Source organism: Neofelis nebulosa, chromosome 17, assembly GCF_028018385.1.
Source record: "Neofelis nebulosa isolate mNeoNeb1 chromosome 17, mNeoNeb1.pri, whole genome shotgun sequence".
Classification (NCBI taxonomy): domain Eukaryota; kingdom Metazoa; phylum Chordata; class Mammalia; order Carnivora; family Felidae; genus Neofelis; species Neofelis nebulosa.
In genome coordinates this window covers 9,303,116-9,327,149 of record NC_080798.1, presented here as the reverse complement: position 1 = coordinate 9,327,149, position 24,034 = coordinate 9,303,116, and the positions used below count along the sequence as shown (strand labels likewise).

The 24,034-nt window shown below is 55.1% G+C and overlaps 2 protein-coding genes across 5 annotated transcripts in view; both read left to right on the top strand.

Annotated features, from left to right (window-relative positions):
* Positions 1–34: 34 nt before the first annotated feature.
* On the top strand, positions 35–5,420 carry LOC131499793 (galactoside alpha-(1,2)-fucosyltransferase 2-like). Its single transcript, XM_058708148.1, is given in 4 exon segments — positions 35–130; positions 1,111–1,210; positions 4,393–4,541; positions 4,544–5,420. Coding segments are annotated over 4 exon segments (1,188 nt in total). The 5' UTR covers positions 35–60; the 3' UTR covers positions 5,413–5,420.
* Positions 57–24,034, top strand: part of FUT2 (fucosyltransferase 2) — a 27,168-nt gene continuing 3,190 nt past the window's right edge. For 2 of the 4 annotated variants that reach the window (XM_058708166.1, XM_058708163.1), the window contains exons 1-3: positions 5,519–5,633; positions 16,061–16,221; positions 16,765–17,248. The gene's annotated coding sequence lies outside the window, so the exon portion shown is untranslated. Of the gene's footprint in view, positions 131–5,518; positions 5,634–16,060; positions 16,222–16,764; positions 17,249–21,946; positions 23,194–24,034 lie in introns of those variants that run through there. The other 2 variants (XM_058708164.1, XM_058708165.1) reach the window with 2 other exon arrangements.

Sequence of the window (24,034 nt, the reverse complement as noted above, 5' to 3'; positions counted from 1 at the left end):
TTCGCCAACCGCAGCCACGCTCTCCCCACAGGGACCCCGGCCAGCCCGCCACCCAGGACTATGTGGAGCGCCAAGGACATCGCCCGAGGGGGGCAGCCCCGAGCAGGCTGGCCCAGGAGGCTCAAGGCAGGTAGGATGGGACAGCCGGCCAGGTGGGCCTTCCCGGGTCTCGGGTCCCCACCGCACTCACACTTAGACCCCTGCCCCAGGACTCCCAAGGGCAGGCAGTCAGCCCGGGCTGAGCCCACCACGTGGTGGTGCGATCGATGGGGAAGGGAAGGGGCTGACCGGCCAGGCGGCTTCAGGGCGGCCCCTGCCCACACTGAAGGGGGACCCCCAGCCAGAGTCTCCTCCCCTCTGGAACCTTCTGTCAGCTGTGGGTGAACTGAGGATGAAGGTCAGTCACTTTCAAACCTCAAAAATCGGTGCTTTGGGGGGGATCTGGACAGCCACCGGGCAACCCAAAGAATTGGGCTGCTTTCTGAGATGGTGGGTGGGGAAGGAGGAGAGGGGATAAGAGTCCCTCGACCTAGGACCTGGCGACCTGGCGTTGGAGGGAGGAAGCAGGGACCCCAGCTCAAAGCCGGAAAGGCCTTTCCTGCGAGGCCTCAACACTTCACTCACCGAAATTGTCATGCTGATGTGACTGCCAACCCGATGGGTTTTGACTAGAAAAATAAGGCTCTCCTTCACTTCCCGCTGAGAAAAGCTGGGGCGGGGGAGTCTCGAGAGGATAGGGCACAGATATTTGCTGCCGCGCCCTTGAGTGCCTTCTTTTCGGCGCCGCGTGGACCCGACCCTGACAGGGATTTGGGGGTCCGCTGGTGGGACCCTGTCCTGGGGTCGGGAGAGCACAGCCAAGGGGGTGTGTGATTCTCGTTCCGGGTGGCCCTCCTCACCCGCCAGCACGAGCCGGGAGCCAGGAGAAGGACATCGGATTTGAAATTAAGCCGGGAGGAGCAGTTAACCGCGAGAGAAGGAGATTGGGGGCAGAGACCCCCCTAGATCACAGGGCGCATACCGGTTCTGGGACGGCGGTGTGAGCGACAGGGTAACATCACTGCACGAATCCATCCCGAAAGTGCGCCCCAGAGTCCCTCCTGTGTGCAGACACCCCGCTGAAGCTACCACCGCGAACTCCTATAAACCTCCCCGCCCTTGTCAGTCAGGCTTACAGTCCAGAGAGAAGAGCGATCGCTTCGGACAAGTAGTAAGTAATTCTGCTCCAGAGGATGGCGGAAGGTGGCGAGGAAGGTGGCGAGCGCTGCGGAACAAAAGCGAGCAGGGAGGTGGGGGTGGGGGGGTGGGGGTCCGTGGAGGGGACATCCAGGCTGAGACCCGAAAGCGGTGGGGACACACCGCAAGCCACCCGAGCATCAGAGCATCATCGTGGGGGCCGGAGCGACGCGGGCAGAGGGCAAGGCCAGTGCAAAAGGCTAGTTTGGCTGCCAGAGAAAATTCCAGGAAGTTTAGGTCGCATTTTACTTTCCTCCCCATCCGGGGACAAGAAGTTTCTTAAAGTAATGTGACCTGGAGGGAGGCTTTCTTCCTCGCTTTTGGTTTTCATAGTACTTACTTACTTACTTATTTACTTATTTACTTATTTACTTATTTATTTATTTAGGAGAAGGGGTTCCTCAAGTATTGGGCACTTTCATCCCCAGAGAGGAGGAAGCAGAAGAACCCCCACCCCCACCCCCCCAGGGCACAGCTCAGCCCTGCAGTGTGGGACCCACAGCTCTGGGCTTGCGGAGATCTTTTGCCCCTACCTGGGCGGCCCAGACACGGCAGAGGCCCCACAAGGCAAGGCAGGTCACATTCCACGTCTGGCTGGACTGAGAGTGTGCGACTGAGGGCTCTCCCTGAGGAATTCTCGAAAAATCCAGGACAGTGACTGACAGCACAGATTCCGGAGCCACACGGCCTGGGTTCAGATTCACGCTCTGCCTCTCTCCTAGCTGCATGACCTAAAGCAGGTTTCTTTTTCTTTTCTTTTCTTTTTTTTTTTTAATATTTATTTGTTTATTTATTTATTTATTTATTTATTTATTTATTTAGAGAGTGAGTGGGGCGCCTGGGTGGCGCAGTCGGTTAAGCGTCCGACTTCAGCCAGGTCACGATCTCGCGGTCCGTGAGTTCGAGCCCCGCGTCGGGCTCTGGGCTGATGGCTCGGAGCCTGGAGCCTGCTTCCGATTCTGTGTCTCCCTCTCTCTCTGCCCCTCCCCCGTTCATGCTCTGTCTCTCTCTGTCCCAAAAATAAATTAAAAATGTTGAAAAAAAAAAAAAATTATTTAGAGAGTGAGTGTGTGTGTGTGTGGGGGAGGGACAGAGAGAGAGAGAGAGAGACAGAGAATCCCGTGCAGGCTCCCCACTGCCAGCGCGGAACCCGATGCGGGGCTCACACCCACAAACCGTGAGATCCCGACCTGAGCCGAAACCAAGAGTCCGAGCCGCCCAGGCGCCCCTAAAGCAGGTTTCTCAACCTCCCTGTGCCCGGGTGCCCTCATCTGTTAAATGAGCATAACAGTGTGCCTTCCTCGCAGGAGATCAAGAGGATTAAATGAGTGAAGACAGGCTTTCGGTTTCCTCTCTGAAACTCTGAAACTCTTTAGACCAGACACGTTTCAGAACCTGTGTGTTGGCACCATAATGGGGTCCCTAGACTGTATGTTAGGTAGCTCCCCTGCAGGATCTGGGCAGCATCCCATAATCCAACTCTTTCTTTCTTTTCTTTCTCTTTCTTTCTTTCTTTCTTTCTTTCTTTCTTTCTTTCTTTCTTTCTTTCTTTCTTTCTTTCAATGTGTATTGATTTTTGAGACAGACGGAGACAGTGAAAGCGGAGGAGGGGAAGAGAGAGGGAGACACAGAATTCGAAGCAGGCTTCGGGCCCTGAGCTGTCAGCGCAGAGCCCGACGCGGGACTCGAACTCACAAACCTGGAGATCGTGACCTGAGCCGAGGTCAGACGCTTAACCGACTGAGCCAACCAGCCACTCCTAACGTTACTGTTTCTGTAGCAAAGCGCACGGACATCACATTGAGCAAAGTCTACAAATAGCCGCGGGTCAGTTCAGGCCATGTTTTGTCCCCGGATGAGTTCAATTCGGGTGGGGGGTTGGCCACCCAACTGTAGGAAAGTGGCCAACAAGGAATTGCGGACTGAGATGGTAAGTCTCAGGGGCCAGTGCCTGGTGTGTGGCAGGAAGCACAGAAGCAGCAGCCTTAATTTGCTGTTTTTCTGTGGCTTTCTAGTTGTTCAGGCTGAGAGAAAGCCAGGAGAGGGAGCTCTTGAGATTCCTGGAAGCGGGTGGCTGCAGGGCCGGCTGCCTGGTGTGCAGAGCCCAGTGGAACAGGGAAAACAGGGGGGCCTTGTTCACATTTATTGATAATTTGTAGCTGGTGAGACCAGAGCACTAAACCAAGTGCAGCACCCCCCACCCCCGGTTTGTTTTTTTTAAAACAAGTAAACTCCGCACCCAACACGGGGCTCACACTCACAACCCCACGATCAAGAGTTGCACGCTGTACCAACTGAGCCAGCCAGGTGAAGCGCGGGGTCCTTTTGAGTGCAGGCCGTGGGTCGCTGCACGGGTCACACGCCTGGGTGGTGGGTACCTTTGTCCCGAGCGGCTCCCTCTTCCCCGGTAGCCCAGGCTCTAGTCCCGGCTCCGCTCACCCCCTCTGCCTTTGGGACCTGGCCAGCCCCACAAGCTGGCTAGAGCCTGAGACCTGAGTCCTCCATGTAGGACCCCCCAGGCAGGCCCCGAGCTGGCAGCTGGTGTGATAAGGATTGGGACAGAGTTGTCAGGAGGCACGTGAGCAGAAGGGCTCCGCCTTTGGAAACCAGAGCAGTGGGCAGGGCACTTCTCGTACACCCCGGTGGAATGTGAGGTCACACCTAGCCTTGCTGTGGAAGAGCCAGCTGACCTTGCTGGGGACCCACGCTGAACAAGCGATGTTTGAAGAGGGCCCAGGAGTGCTCAGATTTCCCACAGGGGTCAGATTAATAAAGTGAGGAGCCCCGGAATATGGGAGGAGGAGGAGAGCTGAGGCAAGGCCCACAGCACCCTGACGTTTGAGGAGAGCTGGCGGGGGGAGAGATGGGATGCCTGGAGCTGGGGAGGACAAAAGCCAGATGATGAAGAGTGGGGGGCCCCCCTCCCGCAATCCAGGGCTTCCTCCCACACGGGCCCATGAGACTCCTGAGCTGTGGCCGCTGGAATGGCCACAGGGAAACCGCAGATACAGAAGAGAACAGAAAGCGGGTCAGGACACGCCGGACGCCGCTAGACAGGCTGGGATGAGTTGTGTGAGGAATGAACGATTCGAGGGTGAGTGAGACCCACGTGCGCCTGCCCGCCCGTCCTGACCGGGTCCTCCCTCCTCCCCGCAGCCATCGCGAGATCCTGGGCCACTTGCCCTTCTGCACCGTCTACTTCCTCTTCATCATCTTCGTGGCGTCTACTGTCTTCCACTGCCACTGGCGCCTGGCCGTGGTGCCCGGTCCCTGGGCCTACTCGGGCCGCGTCGTCCTGCTCCCCAGATCTTGCCCCGGGGCGGCATGTTCACCATCAACGCCCAAGGGCGCCTGGGGAACCAGATGGGGGAGTACGCCACCCTGTACGCCCTGGCCAAGATGAACGGGCGGCCCGCCTTCATCCCGGCCGAGATGCACAGCACGCTGGCGCCCATCTTCCGGATCAGCCTCCCCGTCCTGCACCACGCGGCGGCCGGCAGGATCCCCTGGCGGAACTACCCCCTGAACGACTGGATGGAGGACCGCTACCGCCACATCCCGGGGGAGTACGTGCGCCTCACCGGCTACCCCTGCTCCTGGACCTTCTACCACCACGTGCGCGACGAGATCCGGCGGGAGTTCACCCTGCACGACCACGTGCGGGAGGAGGCCCAGGCGTTTCTGCGGCGGCTGCGGGTGGGCGGGCGGCGGCCGGGCACCTTCGTGGGCGTCCACGTGCGCCGCGGCGACTACGTGCACGTCATGCCCCGCGTGTGGAAGGGCGTGGTCGCCGACCGCGGGTACCTGGAGCGGGCCCTGGGCTGGTTCCGGGCCCGCCACCGCGCCCCGGTCTTCGTGGTCGCCAGCAACGGCATGGCCTGGTGCCGCGAGAACATCGACGCCTCCCGCGGCGACGTCATGTTGGCCGGCAATGGCCTTCAGGGCTCGCCGGCCAAGGATTTCGCGTTGCTCACGCAGTGCAACCACAGCGCCATCACCGTGGGCACGTTCGGGATCTGGGCCGCCTACCTGGCGGGTGGGGACACCATCTACCTGGCCAATTTCACCCTCCCGCACTCCCCCTTCCGTTGGATCTTTAAGCCCCAAGCCGCCTTCCTGCCGGAGTGGATGGGCATCGCTGCTGACCTTGGCCAGGCCAGAGAGAACAGCCCCTAGCCCCGCACGCGCCTCCCTGGCCCTCGGGTCGGCAGGCGGGCCCAGAATCAGGCACCCACGGCCTGCCTCCCGACAGCTCTGCCGCTGAGCTGGGCGGCCTCGACCAAGTGACTTAACCTCTCTGTGCCTTTGCGGGCCACGTGCAGAACATAATACAGGACTTCCCTCAGCGGCTCCTCGCAAGAACCCAGCAAGTCCATTCGGTGCCTTGAAAACTCGCGGTGAGTATTGGCCGCTAACGGGCGTGTGCGTGGCGTCCCCTGAACCGTTGTGCTGCTTTAAGACGGAAACATTTTGAGCATAAGCCCAGACTATTTTGCCCCTGCCTCCTGAGAGGGTTTGGTTTGGTGAAGCCATTCCTGCCCTCAAGTCAAAGGCAGCTAAGAATTCAGGCTTTGGGTTTCCTGAGGCCTTATCGTGTAAGGATGTGAGGGAAGCCAGGATCTGAGAGGGTAAATCTCAGGGAGACGCCCTCGGAGGAGCAGAGAAGTCCCCGGAAATGGGGGTGGGCATGGGGTGGGGGCCTCACAACACTCCCAGGACTCAAAGCCACTCTGAGAAACCCCTGTGTGGACAGAAGTTGGATGAAATGATCGTAATACAGGTTTTCTGGTATTCAGCATGTTTAGAAGTATGGAGATCCCAGTATCTTTTACCGGTGTATCACTCCTTTCTGGATAGTAAAAAAATAATAATAATTAATTTTAAAAAATCTTTTTTTTTCAAAGTTTATTGATTTTTTAAAACAAAAATTTTTAATGCTTATTTATTTTTGAAAGAGCGAGGGAGACGGGGCACGAGCAGGGGAGGGGCAGAGAGAGAGGGAGACACGGAATCCGAAGCAGGCCACAGGCTCCGAGCTGCCAGCACAGAGCCCGACGCGGGGCTTGAACCCACAAACCGTGAGACCATGACCTGAGCCAAAGTCGGACGCCCAGCTGACAGGGCCACCCAGGCGCCCCTGAATCCCCATTTCTTGGCATGCTTCTGAGGTTGAACAAATTTGTTTTCACATATTAATCACATTGTATCTCCCCAGAGCCATTTTGACCCCAATTTACTTCCTTCAGTCCAGATGGAGGCATCATGGTCTGGGGCTGAGGGTCAGGGATACTAAAGAAAAGCCGAAGGAGGTTCCCGAGGAAGGGGAGGGGAGCCGGGAGGGAGGTTCTATGTGAGCCGTCTACTGCTGCTTAGCAAATTTACTCCAAAACATAGTGGCTTAAAATAACTACAGTAATTTATCACCTCGTACAGTGTGTGTGGGTCAGGAATTCTGGAGCCGTGTAGCTGGATGGTTCTGCCTGCCAGGTGTCGGCAAAGGCCAGTCATCTGAAGGTCCTCCTGGGGCCGGGGGGATCGGCTTCCACGGCTAGAAGTTTCCTGGGCTTTTGGCTCTCGGTCATATCCTCGAGATGTGGGCCTCTGTGGGGCTGCGTGAGCCTCAAGGCCGCTGGATTCCTCCCTAGAGAGAAACCAAGAGACCAAGGTGGAAACTGCCATGCCTTCACGGCCCAGCCCACCCAAGCCACACACGGCCACTTCTGCCGTATTCCATTGATCACACAGCGCAGCCCTGGTGCACGGTGGGAGGGGACCGCAGCAGGTTAGGATCCCCCAGAGCAGGGGGATCACTGCAGGCAGACAGTGCGGGGGGTGGGGGAGTAACACTAGTTTTCTAGAGTCGTCATAACAAAGTACCACAAACGTCGTGGCTTAAACCACAGACACGGATTGTCCGATGGCTCTGGAGGCTGGAAGTCCGATCCACAAGGTCAGCTGGTTGGTTCCTTTTCTTTCTTTCTTTTTTTTTTTTTTTTTTAATGTTTATTTATTATTGAGAGACAGAGACAGACTGTGAGCAGGGGAGGGGCAGAGAGAGAGGGAGACACAGAATCCGAAGCAGGCTCCGGGCTCTGAGCTGTCAGGGACCCCGAGATCATGACCTGAGTCGAAGTCGGACACTCAACCCACTGAGCCCCGCCGGCCGCCCCCTGGTTGGTTCCTTCTAAGGCCGTGAGGGAGGATGTGTTCCTGACTTGTACATGACCGTCTTCTCCCTGCCTTTTTGTCTCCCCTCTGTACAGGTCTGTGTCCAAATTTCCTCCTCTTCGTTAGGACGCCAGTCATAAGGGATGATACCCTCATGTTTGTAAATGTTTTTATTTACTTACTTATTTTTGAGAGAGGGAGCGGGGGGAGGGGCAGAGAGAGGGGGACAGTGGATCCAAAGTGAGTTCCTCTGAGCCCACAGCAGCGAGCCCAATGTGGGGTTCGAACTCACAAACAGAGAGATCGAGACCTGAGCCAAAGCCAGATACTTAGGCCACGGAGCCATCCAGGCACCTCCCATGCCGTGTGTTTCTTCGGTTCTCTCAAGGCCAGTCCCTCCTCCTCAGGATCATTTACCGGAGTCTGGATCTTTTCCCAAATTGTCCCCTTTGGAGAGACTCAAGCCAGAAGGGTAGAGGCATCTCAGCCGTGACCTGTGGCCCGCTACCAACTGCGACAATTGCAAAGTACAGAAGTGAACGGAGGCCGTGTGTCCCCCTTCACTAGAATACGGCTGTGCCGGGGTCCTTCCTACCGCTCCTCCAAATCTCCTCTCCAACCTCCTCCGCCCTGCTGGCATCTGCTGAGGACGGAATGTTTGGGTCCCTCCCCAGTTCCTGTGTTGAAGCCCTAACCCCCTACCGTGCTCGTGTCAGGAGGCGGGGCCTGGGGGGGGTGGGGCTGGCGGGGGAGACAATCCGTTCAGGAGCGAGGAGCCCTGGTGTAACAGGATCGATGCCCCTGTTGTTGTTGTTTTAACGTTTATTTACTTTTGAGAGGGAGCAAGCGGGGGACGGGCGGAGAGAGCGAGAGAGGGAGACCGCAGACTTGAAGCTGGCTCTGCCCTGAGAGAGCCCCATGCGGGGCTGGAACTCATGACCTGAGCTAAAGTCGGACGCCTAACCGACCGAACCCCCCGGGCGCGCCCCGGGATCGGTGCCCTGGTAAGAAAGAGACGCGAGAAAGATGATCTTGCTCGGCTCTCGGACTGCAAATCGGGAAGTGCGCTCTCACCAGGCACGGGGGCGGGGCGGCAGGCGCCCTGACCTTCAGCCTTCAGGCGGCACGCGTTGTTTCAGCCCCCAGTCCGGGGTTCTTTGCTGCCGCGGTCCCCACTGACTAATAAAGACCGTTTCCAGGGGCTCCCTCGCCCTGTGGCTCCGGTTGGCTTAGGCCAGTGGGATCACAGTCCAGAAATCAGGGGAGGAAGGAGAGCGAAGCCGGGGTATTTATTCTCCAGGCCCGTCCCTGCCGACCTGGGGTGGTAACTGCGCCCCAGGTCGATGCCCCCGCCCCGGGAGCTGTAACATCTCTTTGTCGGTTTCCCTACATCCTCCCCTTGTAAACCGTCCTTGGAAACCCCTCTCCCGTTGCCCCCATGACTGTTCCCTCTGCGTTGGGACCCTGCGCGATGCCTCCAGAATTTTGCTAGCGCACAAAAGCACTCCCCACACCCACGCGGCTCTGACACCGAAGTCACTCAGCTTAGTGGCACGATGACCTGTCCTCAGTCAGAATCAAGTTGGTTCTGAAGAAAATAATGAAAACGATGACGAGAAAACAATGAAGTGATATTTCCCGCCGGCTTCACTTCGGGGACCCAGAGGAAAGCCACAGGCGGCCCGGCGCCCGCTTCCCACCTATCTCTTCTCTCGAACACCCTGGGGACGATGTTGGCACTGGGGGCAGATTCGGAGGATCCATCCTCCCAGCCACCCTCCCGCATTATCTCCCGGGTCGGGTCGTCTCTGCTGGGAAGGAGCCCTGCTGGGAGGCAGAGCAGACGCCGCTCGCTTCCGCTTCTGGGGAGCTGGGTGGAGTGGCACAGCAAGACTCCAAGTTGCGTCTGTTTCACCTAAATGCTAAGGGGACCCAGCTCTGTTCCCTGGTTTGGAAAAGGAAATAAATGACTTTTAGTTCCTAAGGGCCAAAGCAGAAACTGCCGAGCAGTCAACCATAAGTGGCAGAAATTCAATCGACAAATATTTGCTGAGCTCCGCCCTGAGCTCAAAGACCTCCCACCTTGTCCCCCCCACAGGGGATGGGGGGAAGCCCAGGGCAGGAACCAGCAAGCCCAGTACCCCAAACAGCACGGAGCACGCAGTATGTGTTTGTTACGGGTCGAACTGTGTCCCCCAAAAGGGTGGGCGGAAAGCCTTCCTCCCAGGATCTCCGAATGTGCCCTTATTTGGACATTAGGATCTTTGCAGATAAATTAGTTAAGATGGGGTAGGGTGGGGGCCCTGCCTCCGACGTGGCAGGTGACACCAACACAGGAGGGGACAGCGCCATGTGATGATGGAGGCAGAGATCAGCTTCTAGCCCCTGACTGGGAGGGAACGATTTTCCATTGTTGAAAGGCACACAATGTGCGGTTAACAGCACCCTTGGGAAACGGATACGGTGCTTCCGGTTTATTAATTGAATGGCTTGGACAAGCACGAGCCGGTGCCAGGCCCCTCACTGCGTGCACCAGCAGATTAGAGACACAGGCTGCCGTGGCCCAGGACCCGTGTTCTGGGTCAGATCACGGAACCCAGTGGCCATAAGGGGAGAGCACTGGGGGGTGAGTCAAGCAGGGTGTGACCTGGTTGAATGCCGGAAGCGGTAGAGGCTATACAGGCACACCACAGGGGGCGACCTAGCACCAACATCCCTGCTTGTCCTCTACCGTCCCGAAACCCTCAGAGCCCAGAAAGCTGTCTTTCCAGAAAGAACTCAGGCTTATCAACCAGACGCCTATACCTGAGTTGAGCCAACCCAGCTGCGGGTCTGGGCGCCTTGGGTCACACGGCTAGGGGTTGAGCCCGACCAGAAATGGACTCCAGGGTGTCACCTTCCCCTCTGGCAGCCTGGGACTCAAATGCAAGGAGCCGGGGTGGGGTTGGGGGGTTGCAGACTAAAGTTCACTTCACAGCTCAGCTAATGCCCCTGAGATTCCCAGCCTTATGGCCCACAGGCTGGAGATCAGACCACTTTCTCATCGCCATCGAAAATAAAGCCTCTGTTCCCAACTTGGAACGTGTTACACGTAGTGACTCAGAGGGGACGCATAGTGCAGTGGTTAAGTGCACACGCTCTCGCTCTGGCCGCAGGCTGAGGAGGTCAGGCTCCCACACCCGCTGGCTGTGTGACCCTTGGCAAAGGACTTCACCTCTCTGAGGATTGAAACAGTACCTGGCCGGAGCACGGGTGGGGATGGGGGTGGGGGTGCCTGGAAGGCTCAGTCAGTTAAGTGTCTGACTCTTGATTTCGGCTCAGGTCATGATCTCCTAGTTCGTGGGTTCGAACCCCGCATCGGGCTCTGTGCTGACAGCATAGAGCCTGTTTGGGATTCTCTCTCCTCCCCCATGCTCCTCTCTCCCTGCCTCCACCTCTCACAATACATAAATAAACTTGAAATATATATATTTATATATACTATATGTATATTTATAAAAAATATATATAATATATATTATACGTATATTACAGTTTATAAAATATCAAATAAATCAATAAAACTGTAGCGGGCCAATCAACCACATACTGTATGAAATGTCCAGAAAAGGCAACTCCACAGAGACAGAAAACAGACTGGCCGTTGTCTGGGGCTGGGGGTTGAGAGGCAATGGCTGGTGAGCGCTAATGGGTGCAGGCTTCCTTTTGGGGGGGATGAATACGTTCTAGAATGATAGTGGGGACGTGTGCACGACTCTACAGCCACTCTGGTTTACAAGCCACTGATCCGTAAGGCCACCGAATACAAGCCACCGAAGTGCATACGTCAAGTGATTTGTCTGCTTTACATCTTATAGTTTGAGAATTAGAGCTCAACCAAACTGTGATTAAAAAATCAACCACGCCCGGCCCAGCGACATGCGCAGTGACTGTTAGCTGTTACCACACGCGGAGGAAAGGGTGCCATCCCGGGGCGGGGTGGGGGTGGGGGCTCCAGAGCAGGGACCCATGGATTTCCACTTTTGCACGAGGGTGTGTTTGTGGTGGTTAAAAGGAAGAGGAAGAAAGGGGCGCCTGGGTGGCTTAGGGGGTTAAGCGTCTGACATCCGCTAAGCTCATGATCTCACAGATCATGAGTTCAAGCCCCACGTCGGGCTCTGTGCTGACAGCTCGGAGCCTGGAGCCTGCTTCGGATTCTGTGTCTCCCTCTCTCTCTGCCCCTCCCCTGCTCGTGCTCTCCCTCTCTCTCTCTCTCTCTCTCTCTCTCTCTCAAGAGTAAGTAAACATTAATCCAGGTGCCCCCTCCAATAAAAAAAAAAGAATAAGAAAACATTAAAAAAATAAAAAATAAAATAAAAGGAGGAAGAGGAGGAAGAAGAAGAAGAAGAGGAGGAAAGAAAAAAGACAGCTTTGAGACCATCAGGGAAATTATAATTTGGATATTATGATATTCAGAAATGACTTCATTGTAGGGCTGGTAACAGCATGGTGTTTGTTCTACAGTTAAAATTTTATTTAATTAATTTAAAAAATTTTTTAATGTTTATTTTTGAGAGAGAGAGACAGAGCGTGAGTGGGTTAGGGGCAGAGAGAGAGAGGGAGACACAGAATCGGAAGCAGGCTCCAGGCTCTGGGCCGTTAGCACAGAGCCCGAGGCGGGGCTCGAACTCAAGAACCGCGAGATCATGACCTGAGCCGAAGTCGGACGCTGAACCGACAGAGCCACCCAGGCGCCCCTCATTTTGAAGTATTCTTACCAGTCAGAGGAACACCCTGAAATGTTCAGGGATGGAATGAGAAGGCCCAGTTGAGCTACAGACCAAGGGAGGCTGGCAACACAAGTTGAAAACTGACTGCTGGGTGCTTGGGGCTTTGTTGTACTGGTCCGTCTGCTTTTGTGCATGTTGTTGAATTTCAGTTCCATAACACATTTTGAAGAAATTCAACCAACGCCCCCTTTTATTTATTTATTTTTTTAAGTAGGCTCCCCACCGATGCAGGGCTTGAACTCACGACCCTGAGATCAGAGTCGGACGCTTAATGACTAAGCTACCCAGGTACCCCTACCAACACCTCTTTCTGTGCCCCGGGGGAAAGCTTAGGGTTGGCCTGGCCCTGGTTTCCACCCCACAGGGCTCCCAGTCTGATGGCAGAGGCCACAGGTAACCTTAATGGTGGGAGCCACTCAGAGCCCTCCCGGGGAGGCTGGAAGAAGGTTTGAAATCGCCCTTTAGGGGCGCCTGGGTGGCGCAGTCGGTTAAGCGTCCGACTTCAGCCAGGTCACGATCTCGCAGTCCGTGAGTTCGAGCCCCGCGTCAGGCTCTGGGCTGATGGCTCGGAGCCTGGAGCCTGTTTCCGATTCTGTGTCTCCCTCTCTCTCTGCCCCTCCCCCGTTCATGCTCTGTCTCTCTCTGTCCCAAAAATAAATAAAAAAAAACATTAAAAAAAAAATTAAAAAAAAAAAAAAAAAAGAAATCGCCCTTTAGCTTACACTGAGTGTCTCCTGACTGATGCAGAGCCCATGGATGGCGGGAGGTGGGGGGAGCTCCAGCGTTTCACCCTCCCCTCTGCAATCCCCATGCCCCTTTGTGTGTGGTCACCCCGCCCCGTCCACAAATCCCACATGCAGCCCAGGGCCCTTCTAACCCCGCAGTTAATAACCGCAACACATCCCGGACTCAGATACTCATCAGCAAGCTGTTTACCTACATAGGGGTCTGGCACAATGTTCCAAAGTCACGGGGTGTGGGAAAATTCTTGGCCAGGTAACGAAGATTCCTCCTCATTCTGGCATCCCCGGCCCTGGTCATGGAATGAGGTAGACGTGCCCCCACCAACACTTTATCATACGCATAGAGGCTGGTGGGCAGTCGTCAGCTGCACCTACGTCTCATGGACATCATCCCAGGAGATGGAGGTCTGAAAACCCCTTCCTCCCTCCCTTCCTCCCTTCCTCCCTCCCTCCCTTCCTCCCTCCCTTCCTTCCTTCCTTCCTTCCTTCCTTCCTTCCTTCCTTCCTTCCTTCCTTCCACAAATATGTATAGACACCTACTATCTTCCAGGAGACATTCTAGACAGTGGGGACCCACGAGGGAGCAAAACGGACATGGTTCCTGCTCTCAGGGAACTGTCACCTTAACGGGAGGTGTTTCAGTCAGCTAATGCTGCATAACAAGCCGTCCCCCAAATGTAATGGCGTTAAGTGCCGAATTTATTATTTGTCACGATTGCGTGGATCGACTGGGTGTTTCGCCGCTCCGTGTGACGTCTGAGGTCTCTCATAAGGCTGCGCTCAGCAGGGAACTTGGTTGGGACTGTCGGCCATCCTCTGTGTGGCCTGTCTCCCGCAGGACAGGCTGGGCTTCCTCAGGGCATGTTGGCTGGATGCCAAGGGGACGTGTATCAGTGTTTACGGAAATGTGGCAGGTATTTGTGCAGGATCTTGTCTACAGTTGGTACCCACGACAGAGAGGGTTAGAGTCACTGTCACTGGTCATTGCCTGCCTGCCAAAACAAACAGACAAAAAGGCTTCGGGTTCAGGGTTTAAATCCCAGTTCCGCCACTTACAGGCCGGGTGGCTTTGGGCAAGTGACTGCACCTCTCTGGGCCTCAGCTGCTAGGGACCACCTCACACAGTTGGAAGGACTAAGTCGGTTATGGTTGTAGAGCAATGATGAACGTGGATAGAGTTCCTGCCCTTAGGGGACCTACAGCCATTACAGATATTTTTAGTCTCATTACTATTCAAGGTGCAAAATGAACATAAAAGTATGTCCTGGGGAGGGACCAGGAACAGAGGATTATGGGGGTTCCTGGTGGCTCAGGAAGTGTCGGCCTGAACTTGGCCCCCAGCTGGCAAAGGAGTTGGCCGGGGAAGGGTGCCCCAGGGGTTTGGGAGCCAGTGACTTGATTACAAACTGTGTCTGTATCACCTTCTGTGTGTGACCTTGGGTTTTTCTCTTTGGCTTTCTTTATTATTATTATTTATTATGATTATTATTACTACTACTATTTTAATGTGTATTTATTCTTGAGAGAGAGGGAGAGGCAGAGCATGAGCGGGAGGGGGGGGTGTGGGTAGGGGTAGAGAGAGAGGGAGACACAGAATCGGAAGCAGGCCCCAGGCTCCAAGCTGTCAGAACAGAGCCCGACGCGGGGCTCGAACCCACAAACCATGAGATCATGACCTGAGCCAACGTCGGACGCTCAACCGACTGAGCCACCCGGGCGCCCCTCTCTTTTGCTTTCTGAGCCTTGGGGTCCGAAGTCACAGCAAGACACAGGGGATGCTGGGACCTGGGCCTAGGGGCAGTGTGGGAGGAACATAAACGGAGGCTCCTGGGACAGGCCAGGCTCAGGCATGTGTGAGAGGCAGACCATCCCATCACAGAACATTTCCACTCCCTCGGAAAGAGGCCGGTACCCGTCAGGAATCACTATTTCCCCCTCCCCAACCCCCCGGCAACGGATCTGCTTGTGGATTTGCCTACTCTGGAAATTTCGTAGAACTAATCACACAAGCGGCCCCCGGGTGCCTCAGGGTTCGAGGCTCGTGGGCTCGAGCCCCGCATCGGGCTCTGTGCTGACAGTGTGGAGCCTACTTGGGATCCTCACCTGCCCTGCTCACTCACTCTCTCTCTCTCTCAAAAGAAACATTAAAAAAAAAGTGTTCTCTCTCTAAAAACAAAAAAAAATAGGCTAAAATAGAGTGTACACATAACTTTTTTAAAAAATTTTGTTTTTAATGTTTATTTATGTTAGAGAGAGAGAGAGAGAGAGAGCAAGTGGGGGAGGGGGGGGGAAGCAGAGGAGAAGATCCGAAGCAGGCTCTTCCCTGACAGCTCAGAGCCTGGAGCCTGCTTCGGATTCTCTGTCTCCCTCTCTCTCCGCCCCTCCCCTGCTCACGCTCTCTCTCTCCTTCAAGATAAATAAACATCCCCCCCCCAAATTTTTGTTTTAAGTTTGAATTTTTTTGGTTAAGTTCAAAACAAAACAAATACACTTTTGAGCATGTATCACAATCGAATACATTTTGTCAAACCAAAGCTCGAAATTCCTCCTGCCCGGATTATTTTCGTAGGTTTTCCTATCATCTGTCTCTTGGGGTTATTTACATGTATTGTGTCTGTACGCGGGGTGTCAGAGAACAATGTTCTCTGCAAGTCTGTGTTCTAAGATGCAATGTTGGTTGCTTGACATTGGCCATGGGGTGGGGGAGGGGGGTGGTATTTATACAATCGAAATTTTTACCATTTCCACCACATGCTACCAACCAGGGATTATTTTTGCCCCAGGGAGCCGGCTGTTAAGCATTTCCCAGCCCGCCCCTGGTCCTGAAACAGGAGACCTGAGGGGGTAGAACAGCCGTCCTCAATTTGCGAGTATTGTCCGGGGGGCAGGGGGGAGGGGGGACATTCTGGGCATCCGTGGGGCAGGTTTAGTTGTCACACGGGTTGTCCGATGTGGCCACGGCATTTAGTGACTAAGGATAAATGCTGATAAATGTGACATAGAGATGTGTCCCACATCCCCGTTGACTTTTAAACATCCTGTCGGAGATCCACATAGGTGAAAAATCTGTTTCTGTGTTTCGGAGCCCAGAATCTGCTTTGCATATCTTACAAGCCTCCTCTTTGCTTGTTCCTTTTCTTCCAGTGTTGGGGAAGCCGGGTCATATGTCCTGTGGACCGTCCCACCTTCTGGACTTGGCTCAATGCACCCTCGTGGTGTCCATTCACTGGCGACTTTATCCCCCTGTTTTTCTGAAAACCGGTGATCACACCGAGAGGCTTGATCCGATTCAGATTTTTTTAAAGGTTTGTTTTATTTATTTTGAGAGAGAGAAAGCATGAAGCAGGGAGGGGCAGAGAGGTGGGGGGGGGGGAGGGGAGAGGGAGAGAATCCCAAGCAGGCTCCCCCCTGTCAGCGACGAACCTGGCTCGACCGTGCAAACCTCGAGATCAGGAGCTGAAGTCCAAGTTGGTCGCTCAACCGACTGAGCCACCCAGGTGCCCCCAGATGGTTTTCGTTTTTTGCAGGGAAGGAGCGGAGGGTGAGATCCATGGATGGTGGGGCCTCCCGTCCACTCACTCAGGAGCCGGGGGGAGCTGTTGTCTTTCAGTGTTAGGACTGTTGGGGGCTCCTCCCTCCCCTGGAAAATTCCTCCTGGATCTTGCACTTGATTTTGGCGGCCGCAGACAAGCATAGCCTGGCCCTGTGATGTACGGTTAGGGGATTTTCGTTTCCTAAGAGAATCTTTTTTTTGAAAGCAGGGAGAGTGAGAAGAGTCGGTGCTCGCCAGGGTGTATCCGAGATTCTGGCCAGCCCGGTTTCGAAACCTAGCTCCTCTCACTTCCTAGCTGTGTGACCTTGAGCGAGTTACTTCACATCTCGGGGCCTCGGAATCTCCGCCTGCACCACAGGGCCGCTGAGCGCACGGAACTCACCCGGTGGCGAAGATAGAAGGAGGTTAGCAGACCACGTAAATGCTGCGGTTGGGACCCAAATAAAGAAACCCAGGACCCTGGCAGGGCTGAGTCCGGACGAGCCTGGCCGGGCTGGACTCAGCCGGCCTCCTCCCGAGGGGCCTCCCGGGCCAGCGTCCCAGCAGTCACGTGGGGTGGGAGGTGGGGCGCCGGGCACACCTGGCTCCCTAAACCCCGCCCCCCACCTCCCCCCCTACGGCTCGGGGAGGCCAAGTAGAGCCTGGGCGGGGTTTTCCGGACCCGGGTGCTGGGAGGTTCAGATTTCTGAGTGAAGGGTCGATCTCCGACGAGTGAGCACCCCGATCTGCTCGCCGAGCAGCCCCGTCGTCGGCCCCCGGATTCCTGCGGCCGGAACCAGGTGAGAGATGGCGAGGTGGGGCGGGGGTGTAGGGGGAGAGGCTCTCCCCGACCCGCTGCGCGCTGGCGAGAGCGCGCGCACGGGGCCGAGTGCTGGGACGCACTTGAACTCAGGGATCCCCTCTGGGATGCCCCGCCCCCGCCCCGGGGTCTCCGCCGGCAGAGGGTCCACCCCTCGCCGCCCAGGAGCCCACCTCCTCTGCACCCAGCACCCCAGTCGTCTCATCTCCCCGTGAGCCCCAGCCGCCGCCCCGCTCCGCTCTCCTCCCCTTCCTTCCCTGCCGATCGACCACCTGAGCCCGCACCTCCCTCATCACCTCCACTCTCCCCTCCCCAGCCCCAGGCCACCAGCTCCCTCCCTCCCGTCACCAGTTTCCGGGAGCTTACCTAAGAATCTCCGTGCAGGGCAGGGCCTGCTGTGCAAGAGTTTCCTGTTCGCCTCTCCCCGCCACCCCCCACCTCCACCTCCTGCGACCTCGGCGTCGCAGGACCCACCCACAGGACCCAGGGGTCCTCAGGGTCCCCAAGGCTGCTGCCGCCCGCACCTCCAGGCCCACCGTGGCCCCAGGGATCCCTGGCTCCCGAGCCACCCCCCACCCTTCCATTCCAGTCCTGGGAATCAAGTCGAGGACTTCCAGGTGGTGGCCTCACATTTGTGCCCCAAGCTCTTCCCCAAAGGTGTGCTTACGTACGAATTTCAGGGGTGGGGTGGGGTGGGGGGAGACGGGGTTATTTCTTGGTGGCGAAGCCTGGCTGGGTGGAGGTGGAAAGCCCTGGGAGGGCGGTGAGCTGGGGAGGCGCAAGGCCAGCTCTGGGTGTGGGGACAGATGGGGGGAGGCTTGGCACCAGGGGCCAGGCTCCAGAGGGGAGAGGACGCAGTGGGCCAGGCTTAGCCTGGGGTGAGAGAGCCAGAGAGAGCACTTAAAGGGCCTTCTGGACAGATAGCAGTGGCCCCATTTTCCCGAAGGACCCGCAGGCTGGGCTCCTCCTTCGAAGTTGGGGCTCCTTCTGTTCTCCAATCCTCCTGCCTCCAAACGGATGAAGGAAGGACTCTTGACCTTTCCTCTTGCCCCTCCCTCCTTGGATGATGGCCTGAAGGGCCCGATGCCGGTACAGGGACTGAGGACAGACACAGGGACTGAGGACAGACCCAGAGACGGACTTTCCGATCCCCCTGGGATCCCACTTTCCAGAAGCTGGCTGCTGGCATTCCCCAAGCTCTCCCCACAGATGTCAGGGGGGTCAGCTGCTCTCCCCGTCTCCCTGTGCCCAGCTCCCCGCCCCAGCCCTGGCCCGGGCTTGCCCCCCAGGCCCTTCTCTGGCTAGTCTCTGAGCCTCTTTTTTTTTTTTTTTTTTTTTTTGAGAGAGCCAGAGTGGCAGAGAGGGGCAGAGGGAGGGAGAGAGAACCTTAAGCAGGCTCCAGCACGGAGCGGGAGGTGGGGCTCGATCTCCCGTCCCAAGTGAGGAAGGAAGGAACCACCAAGGAAGCTGAGAGACGGCAGCCACCGTTCTAGAACATTCTGCCTTCCTTTTCACCCAAACAAAGCTGGCCTTATTGTCTTTTCTGTCTGAGGGAAACAAATTTCGAGGGCACATTCAGGGCCAGCCCAGAGACGAACAGGTGTGATCATGACGGTCATTCTCCCAGTATCCTTGACAGGTGGAGGCCCACGTTCCTTCTACACACATTTCCCGAGCACCTACTGTGTGTCCAGCCCTGTTTCCGAGGGCTGCGGGGGACAGAGAGGGAACCAGAGCAACCCTGTCCCTTCCTTCCTTCATGGAGCTGTGTCTGAGACCGAGAGACCGGGTCTGAATGATCCCGAGAGCGACTCGCTTGGAGGCACAGAATTGGCACAGAGGTCAGAGCTGGACTGAGTGCGGCCGATCCATTTCTGCCTGCCCTTTTCTCTCTCTCCTGTCTCTCCCTCTCTCCGTCGCTCCTGTGGTTTTCTATTCCTGTCTGTCTCTTTCTCCCTGCCTCCGTCTTTCTCTCTGTGTCTCCGTGTCTCCTTGTCTGTCTGTCCTCCTGCTCTCTCTGGCTCTGTCCCTGTATTTCTCTTCAGTTCTTTCTGTCCCTTTTTCTTTTCCAGTCACTTTCTACATCTGTCTCTTCCCTCCTCCCTCCCTTCCTTCCTTCCCTCCTTCTTTCCTTCTCTCTTCCCTCCCTCCCTCCATCCTGCCTCCCCACAAGCATTTCCCTGGGCCCGCGTTTTTCCCACGTCCTGTGCTTGGCAAATTCGCAACCAGACAGAGGAGCTCTTCAAAGGCTCACAAGCTACTTGGAGAAAGGAAGAGAGAAGCACCCAGAAGAAGTGGGAAGAAGGCACGAGGCCACTCTCCCTCCTCCTACCTTGGGTGTCCCCTCTGTCCCCAGCTTCCTCCTGCTTCCCAGTCCCCAGAGAGTTCCTTCTGCACCAGAGTCAGGGCCGGGTCTCGAGGAATCTGGTTGGGATCTGGACAGGAATGTAAGGGCCAGTGGCCTTGACGAAACAGGAGCCAGGGAGCCATCGGGGGGCACAGTGATGCTTTCCATCTCTCCCTCAACCTTTTTCATCTCAGGGTCCAGTTCACTGTGCTCATGGGTTTCTCTGGTCCCTCTTGGATATGGCTCAACATGGCTGCACGCGGGCTCTCACGGGCCCTTCAGCTGTGGGGCCCACAACCAACCAGCCACCCTCCCTGTGTTTCTAACTTCAAATCCCCAAGGGAGAGACTCTGCTGGATACAGACGCGTCTCTTGAGCCTGCGCCCATGCCCACACAAGGGCCGCCTTGGACCAAAGTCAGATGATGCCCTACTGGCTGCGTTTTGCTTTTTTTTTTTTTTTTTTTTTTTCTGTAAAGACCCTGTGTCCACATAAGGTCCATATTCTGCAGTATCAGGAGTTAGGATTCCAATACGCCTTTTGGAGACAGACACAACCCAATGCATGGCACACAAGGTCTATGGGTTGAGTGGGCAAAAATATACTACCTCCATACCGTCTACCCCTTGACTGCCATCACACGTATGCTTCATCTCATACCTTCAACTCCATTAAAAAAAAAAAATCAGGGGTGCCTGGGTGGCTCAACTGACTAAGCGTGGGACTCTTGATTTCGGCTCAGGTCATGATCTCACGGGTTTGAGCACCCTGTCGGGTGCTGCCCTCACAGCGTGGAGCCTGCTTGGGATTCTCTCTCACCCTCTCTCTCTGCCCCCTCCTGCTCGCTCTCACTCTCTCTCTGTCTCTTAAAATAAATAAACACTAAAAAAAAAAAAAAAAAAAAAAAAACCAGAAATGGGGGCGCCTGGGTGGCTCAGTTGGTTGAGCGTCCGACTTCGGCTCAGGTCACGATCTCACCGTTTGTGGGTCTGAGCCCCGCGTCGGGCTCTGTGCTGACGGCTCAGAGCCTGGAGCCTGTTTCCGATTCTGTGTCTCCCTCTCTCTCTGCCCCTCCCCCGCTCATGCTCTGTCTCTCTCTGTCTCAAAAACAAATAAACATTAAAAAAAAATTTTTTTTTCACCCAGAAATAAAAAAAAATCAAACACTAACCAGGGCAAGTAGAATCACACACACTCACCCACTCCTCAGAGGGACAGCCCCCACGGTCAGCTCAAGCCACCGTATCTACATCTGACGGTATGAGGTCACCCTAGCTCGTCCCAGAATTCACAACCTCTGGACGAAATTCATTCCTCTTGTAGGTCTGTTCCCATCTCAGCCGCACAGAGCAGGGCTCTTTGCTTTGAATGTGATCATCTTTCAAAAACTGTTTAAATCAGTTTATGTATTTATTTTGAGAGAGATGGAAACAGCACGAGCAGGGGGGGAGGGGCAGAGAGAGAATCCCAAGCAGCCTCTGCACCGTCCGCACAGAGCCCGACGTGGGGCTCGAACTCCCGAAAACCGTGAGATGGTGACTTGAGCTGAAATTAAGAGTTGGATGCTTAACCGACTGAGCCACCCAGGCGCCCCCTGTATGTGATAAGATCAAAAGGTACTGTTTTAATGGTCAGAAAGGTGAAGTTGCTTCCCAGAGTCACACAGCTAATGAGCGTGGGAGCCTGCCGTCAACAGCCTGTGATCAGAGTGTGTCCACTGAGTCATGCGTCCTCTCTGTCACTGTGTGAGGCCTAGTCCGTGTTGGGCTTAGGGAACAGAGGCTTTATTTACACTCGGTGGCGATGAGGAAGGGGCCTGATCCAGAACTTTTGAGCAGTAAGACTGAGCATCTGCAGAGCTGTGCAATGAACCTTAGTCAGTAAACCCAGCCTCCCTGGCTCCTTGCCTTTCAAGTCAAAGGGGGCCAGAGGAGATTGTATCATCCAGGAGTCCATTTCTGGCTAGGCTCAACATCCGGTGACCCAAGGGGCCCAGACAGACCCTCACCTGAGTTGGTTCAACCCAAATCCAGGCATCTAGTTGGCAAGCCTGACTTTCTTCTAGAAAGATAATGCGTATGGGGTGCCTGGGTGGCTCAGTCGGTTAAGCGTCCGACTTCAGCAAAGGTCATGATCTCACGGTCTGTGAGTTCGAGCTCCGCGTCGGGCTCCGTGCCGACAGCTCAGAGCCTGGAGCCTGTCCGGATTCTGTGTCTCCCCCTCTCTCTTCCCCTCCCCTGCTCATGCTCTGTCTCGCTCTGTCTCAAAAATAAATAAAAACATTAAAAAAGAGAGAAAGATAATGCATATCATCTTCATGGGCTATGAGGGTAGCAGCGATTAAGAAGCAGGGATATTGCTACATTAGGTCCAGTGCCAACTTTTATCAGCTATATATAATTAACCATAAAGGACCATATCTACATAGCTTCTGGCACCTTCCCAGTTTCAACCACGTCACACCCTGCTTGATTTCCCCCCAGTGTTCTCTTCTTAATGGCCACTTGCTTCAGTACTTTGACCAAGGAACACAAACCGTGGACCCAATCAACCAGAAACCTTTCGTATCTAATCTACCTTTGTGCAGAGTCTCCAGGATATGCTCTAATGAAAGCCTGCTCATGAGGAAGAGTTTTAAAAAGAGTGGGTGGGAACCTCATATTCACAGGGGAGGGAGAGGGAAGTCTCTGGGAGAGCTGGGGGACCAGAAGGCGCTTCATTCCTTTGACTCCGCCCATATATCCCCATTCCCGTGATTCCAAGCCCAAAGTTGATCAGTGAGCAAACCTGGACTTCCACTGTGGCAACAGGCTGCAGGTGTGGTTCCAGCTGGACTGCAGAATGGCAAAGCTCATCGATCACTTCTAGAGGCAATCTTCAGCGACAATAAAGCGTTAACCGTGATAATCCGGAGCAAAGCTTGTTCTGCTCTTCCTTCCTGGCTTCCAGTCATAATGGGGAGTCAGAACCAGTTCACTCCCTGCTTTCCTTTCCTTTCAGCTGTTTTGCTTATGCTCCATAACCATATCTCCAAGCCCCTGTCCAGTCTGGGCCTTATTTTAGCTCTAGGGGGTCCCAGGCCAAGAGCCTGATTAACCGCTTCCCTCTTCGAACCACTGCATGCCTCCATAATGAAACTTCCATAAACCCCTAACCAATGGGTTTCGGAGAGGCTCTGAGTTTGGCAGGCCCACCCAAGAGCCAGGAAGGCGGCCCACCTCACCTCCATGGGGACGGCAGAAGGCCCTTCCGGATCTTACCTTATGTACTTCTTCTCCGGTTATGCATTCATATCCTTTATAATCAGATGAGTTCTGAGTTCTGTGAGCCATTTTGGCACATTATCAAACCTGAGGAGGGAGTCCTGGGCACCCCCAGTTCAAAAGTGATCAGTCAGAGATACGAATGGCTCAGGACTTGGTGTCAGTATATGAAATGAGACGGAACTCTTAAACCCATTGGATCGGATCCCAAGTCCAGGAAGGCAACGTCAAAATGGAATTGAATTGTTGAACACCCAGTCGGTGTGAGGGGAGAAAAAACAAACACTCACCTGCCAACTGCCTTCTGACCTTCAGGTAAAAATATTCAAGAGAGAATTGGCCAACTTATCTTTTTACTTATTTATTTATTTATTTATTTATTTATTTTGAGGGGGGGGGGAGTGTATGAGCAGGGGAGGGGCAGAGAAAAAATCCCAAGTAGGCTCCACACTGTCAGCCCAGAGCCCGATGAGGGGGCTCGAACTCACGAACCGTGAGATCATGACCTGAGCTGGGATCAAGAGTCAGACGCTTGGGGCGCCTGGGTGGCGCAGTCGGTTAAGCGTCCGACTTCAGCCAGGTCACGATCTCACGGTCCGTGAGTTCGAGCCCCGCGTCAGGCTCTGGGCTGATGGCTCGGAGCCTGGAGCCTGTTTCCGATTCTGTGTCTCCCTCTCTCTCTGCCCCTCCCCCGTTCATGCTCTGTCTCTCTCTGTCCCAAAATAAATTAAAAATGTTGAAAAAAAAAATTAAAAAAAAAAGAGTCAGACGCTTAACCCACTGAGGCATCCAGGGGCCCCTGGCCAACGTATCTTTCAGAGCCAGCGTTACGAGTTGCAATTTTGCCAACAGATGGCAAAGCCACCATGGAACCAGGCGTGTATCTTCCGTTCAGTTGGCGGTGGCGACGAGGGCAGGCAGGTCAGGTGGTGGAGTTTGTGATGGGTCGGGCAATTTCCTTTCAAAGGGACTTTGGATAGGCAGGGCATGCAAGAATGGACACCTCTAGAAACCGGATCCCCGGTCGGTAGTAGGTCTATACATTTGTCCTGCCCGTATATACACACCCATGTAAGTATATTCAGTCTATAAAGACGTTGAAACATACAACGTGTATTTACATTATGTGTATGTGTGTGTGTGTGTGTGTGTGTGT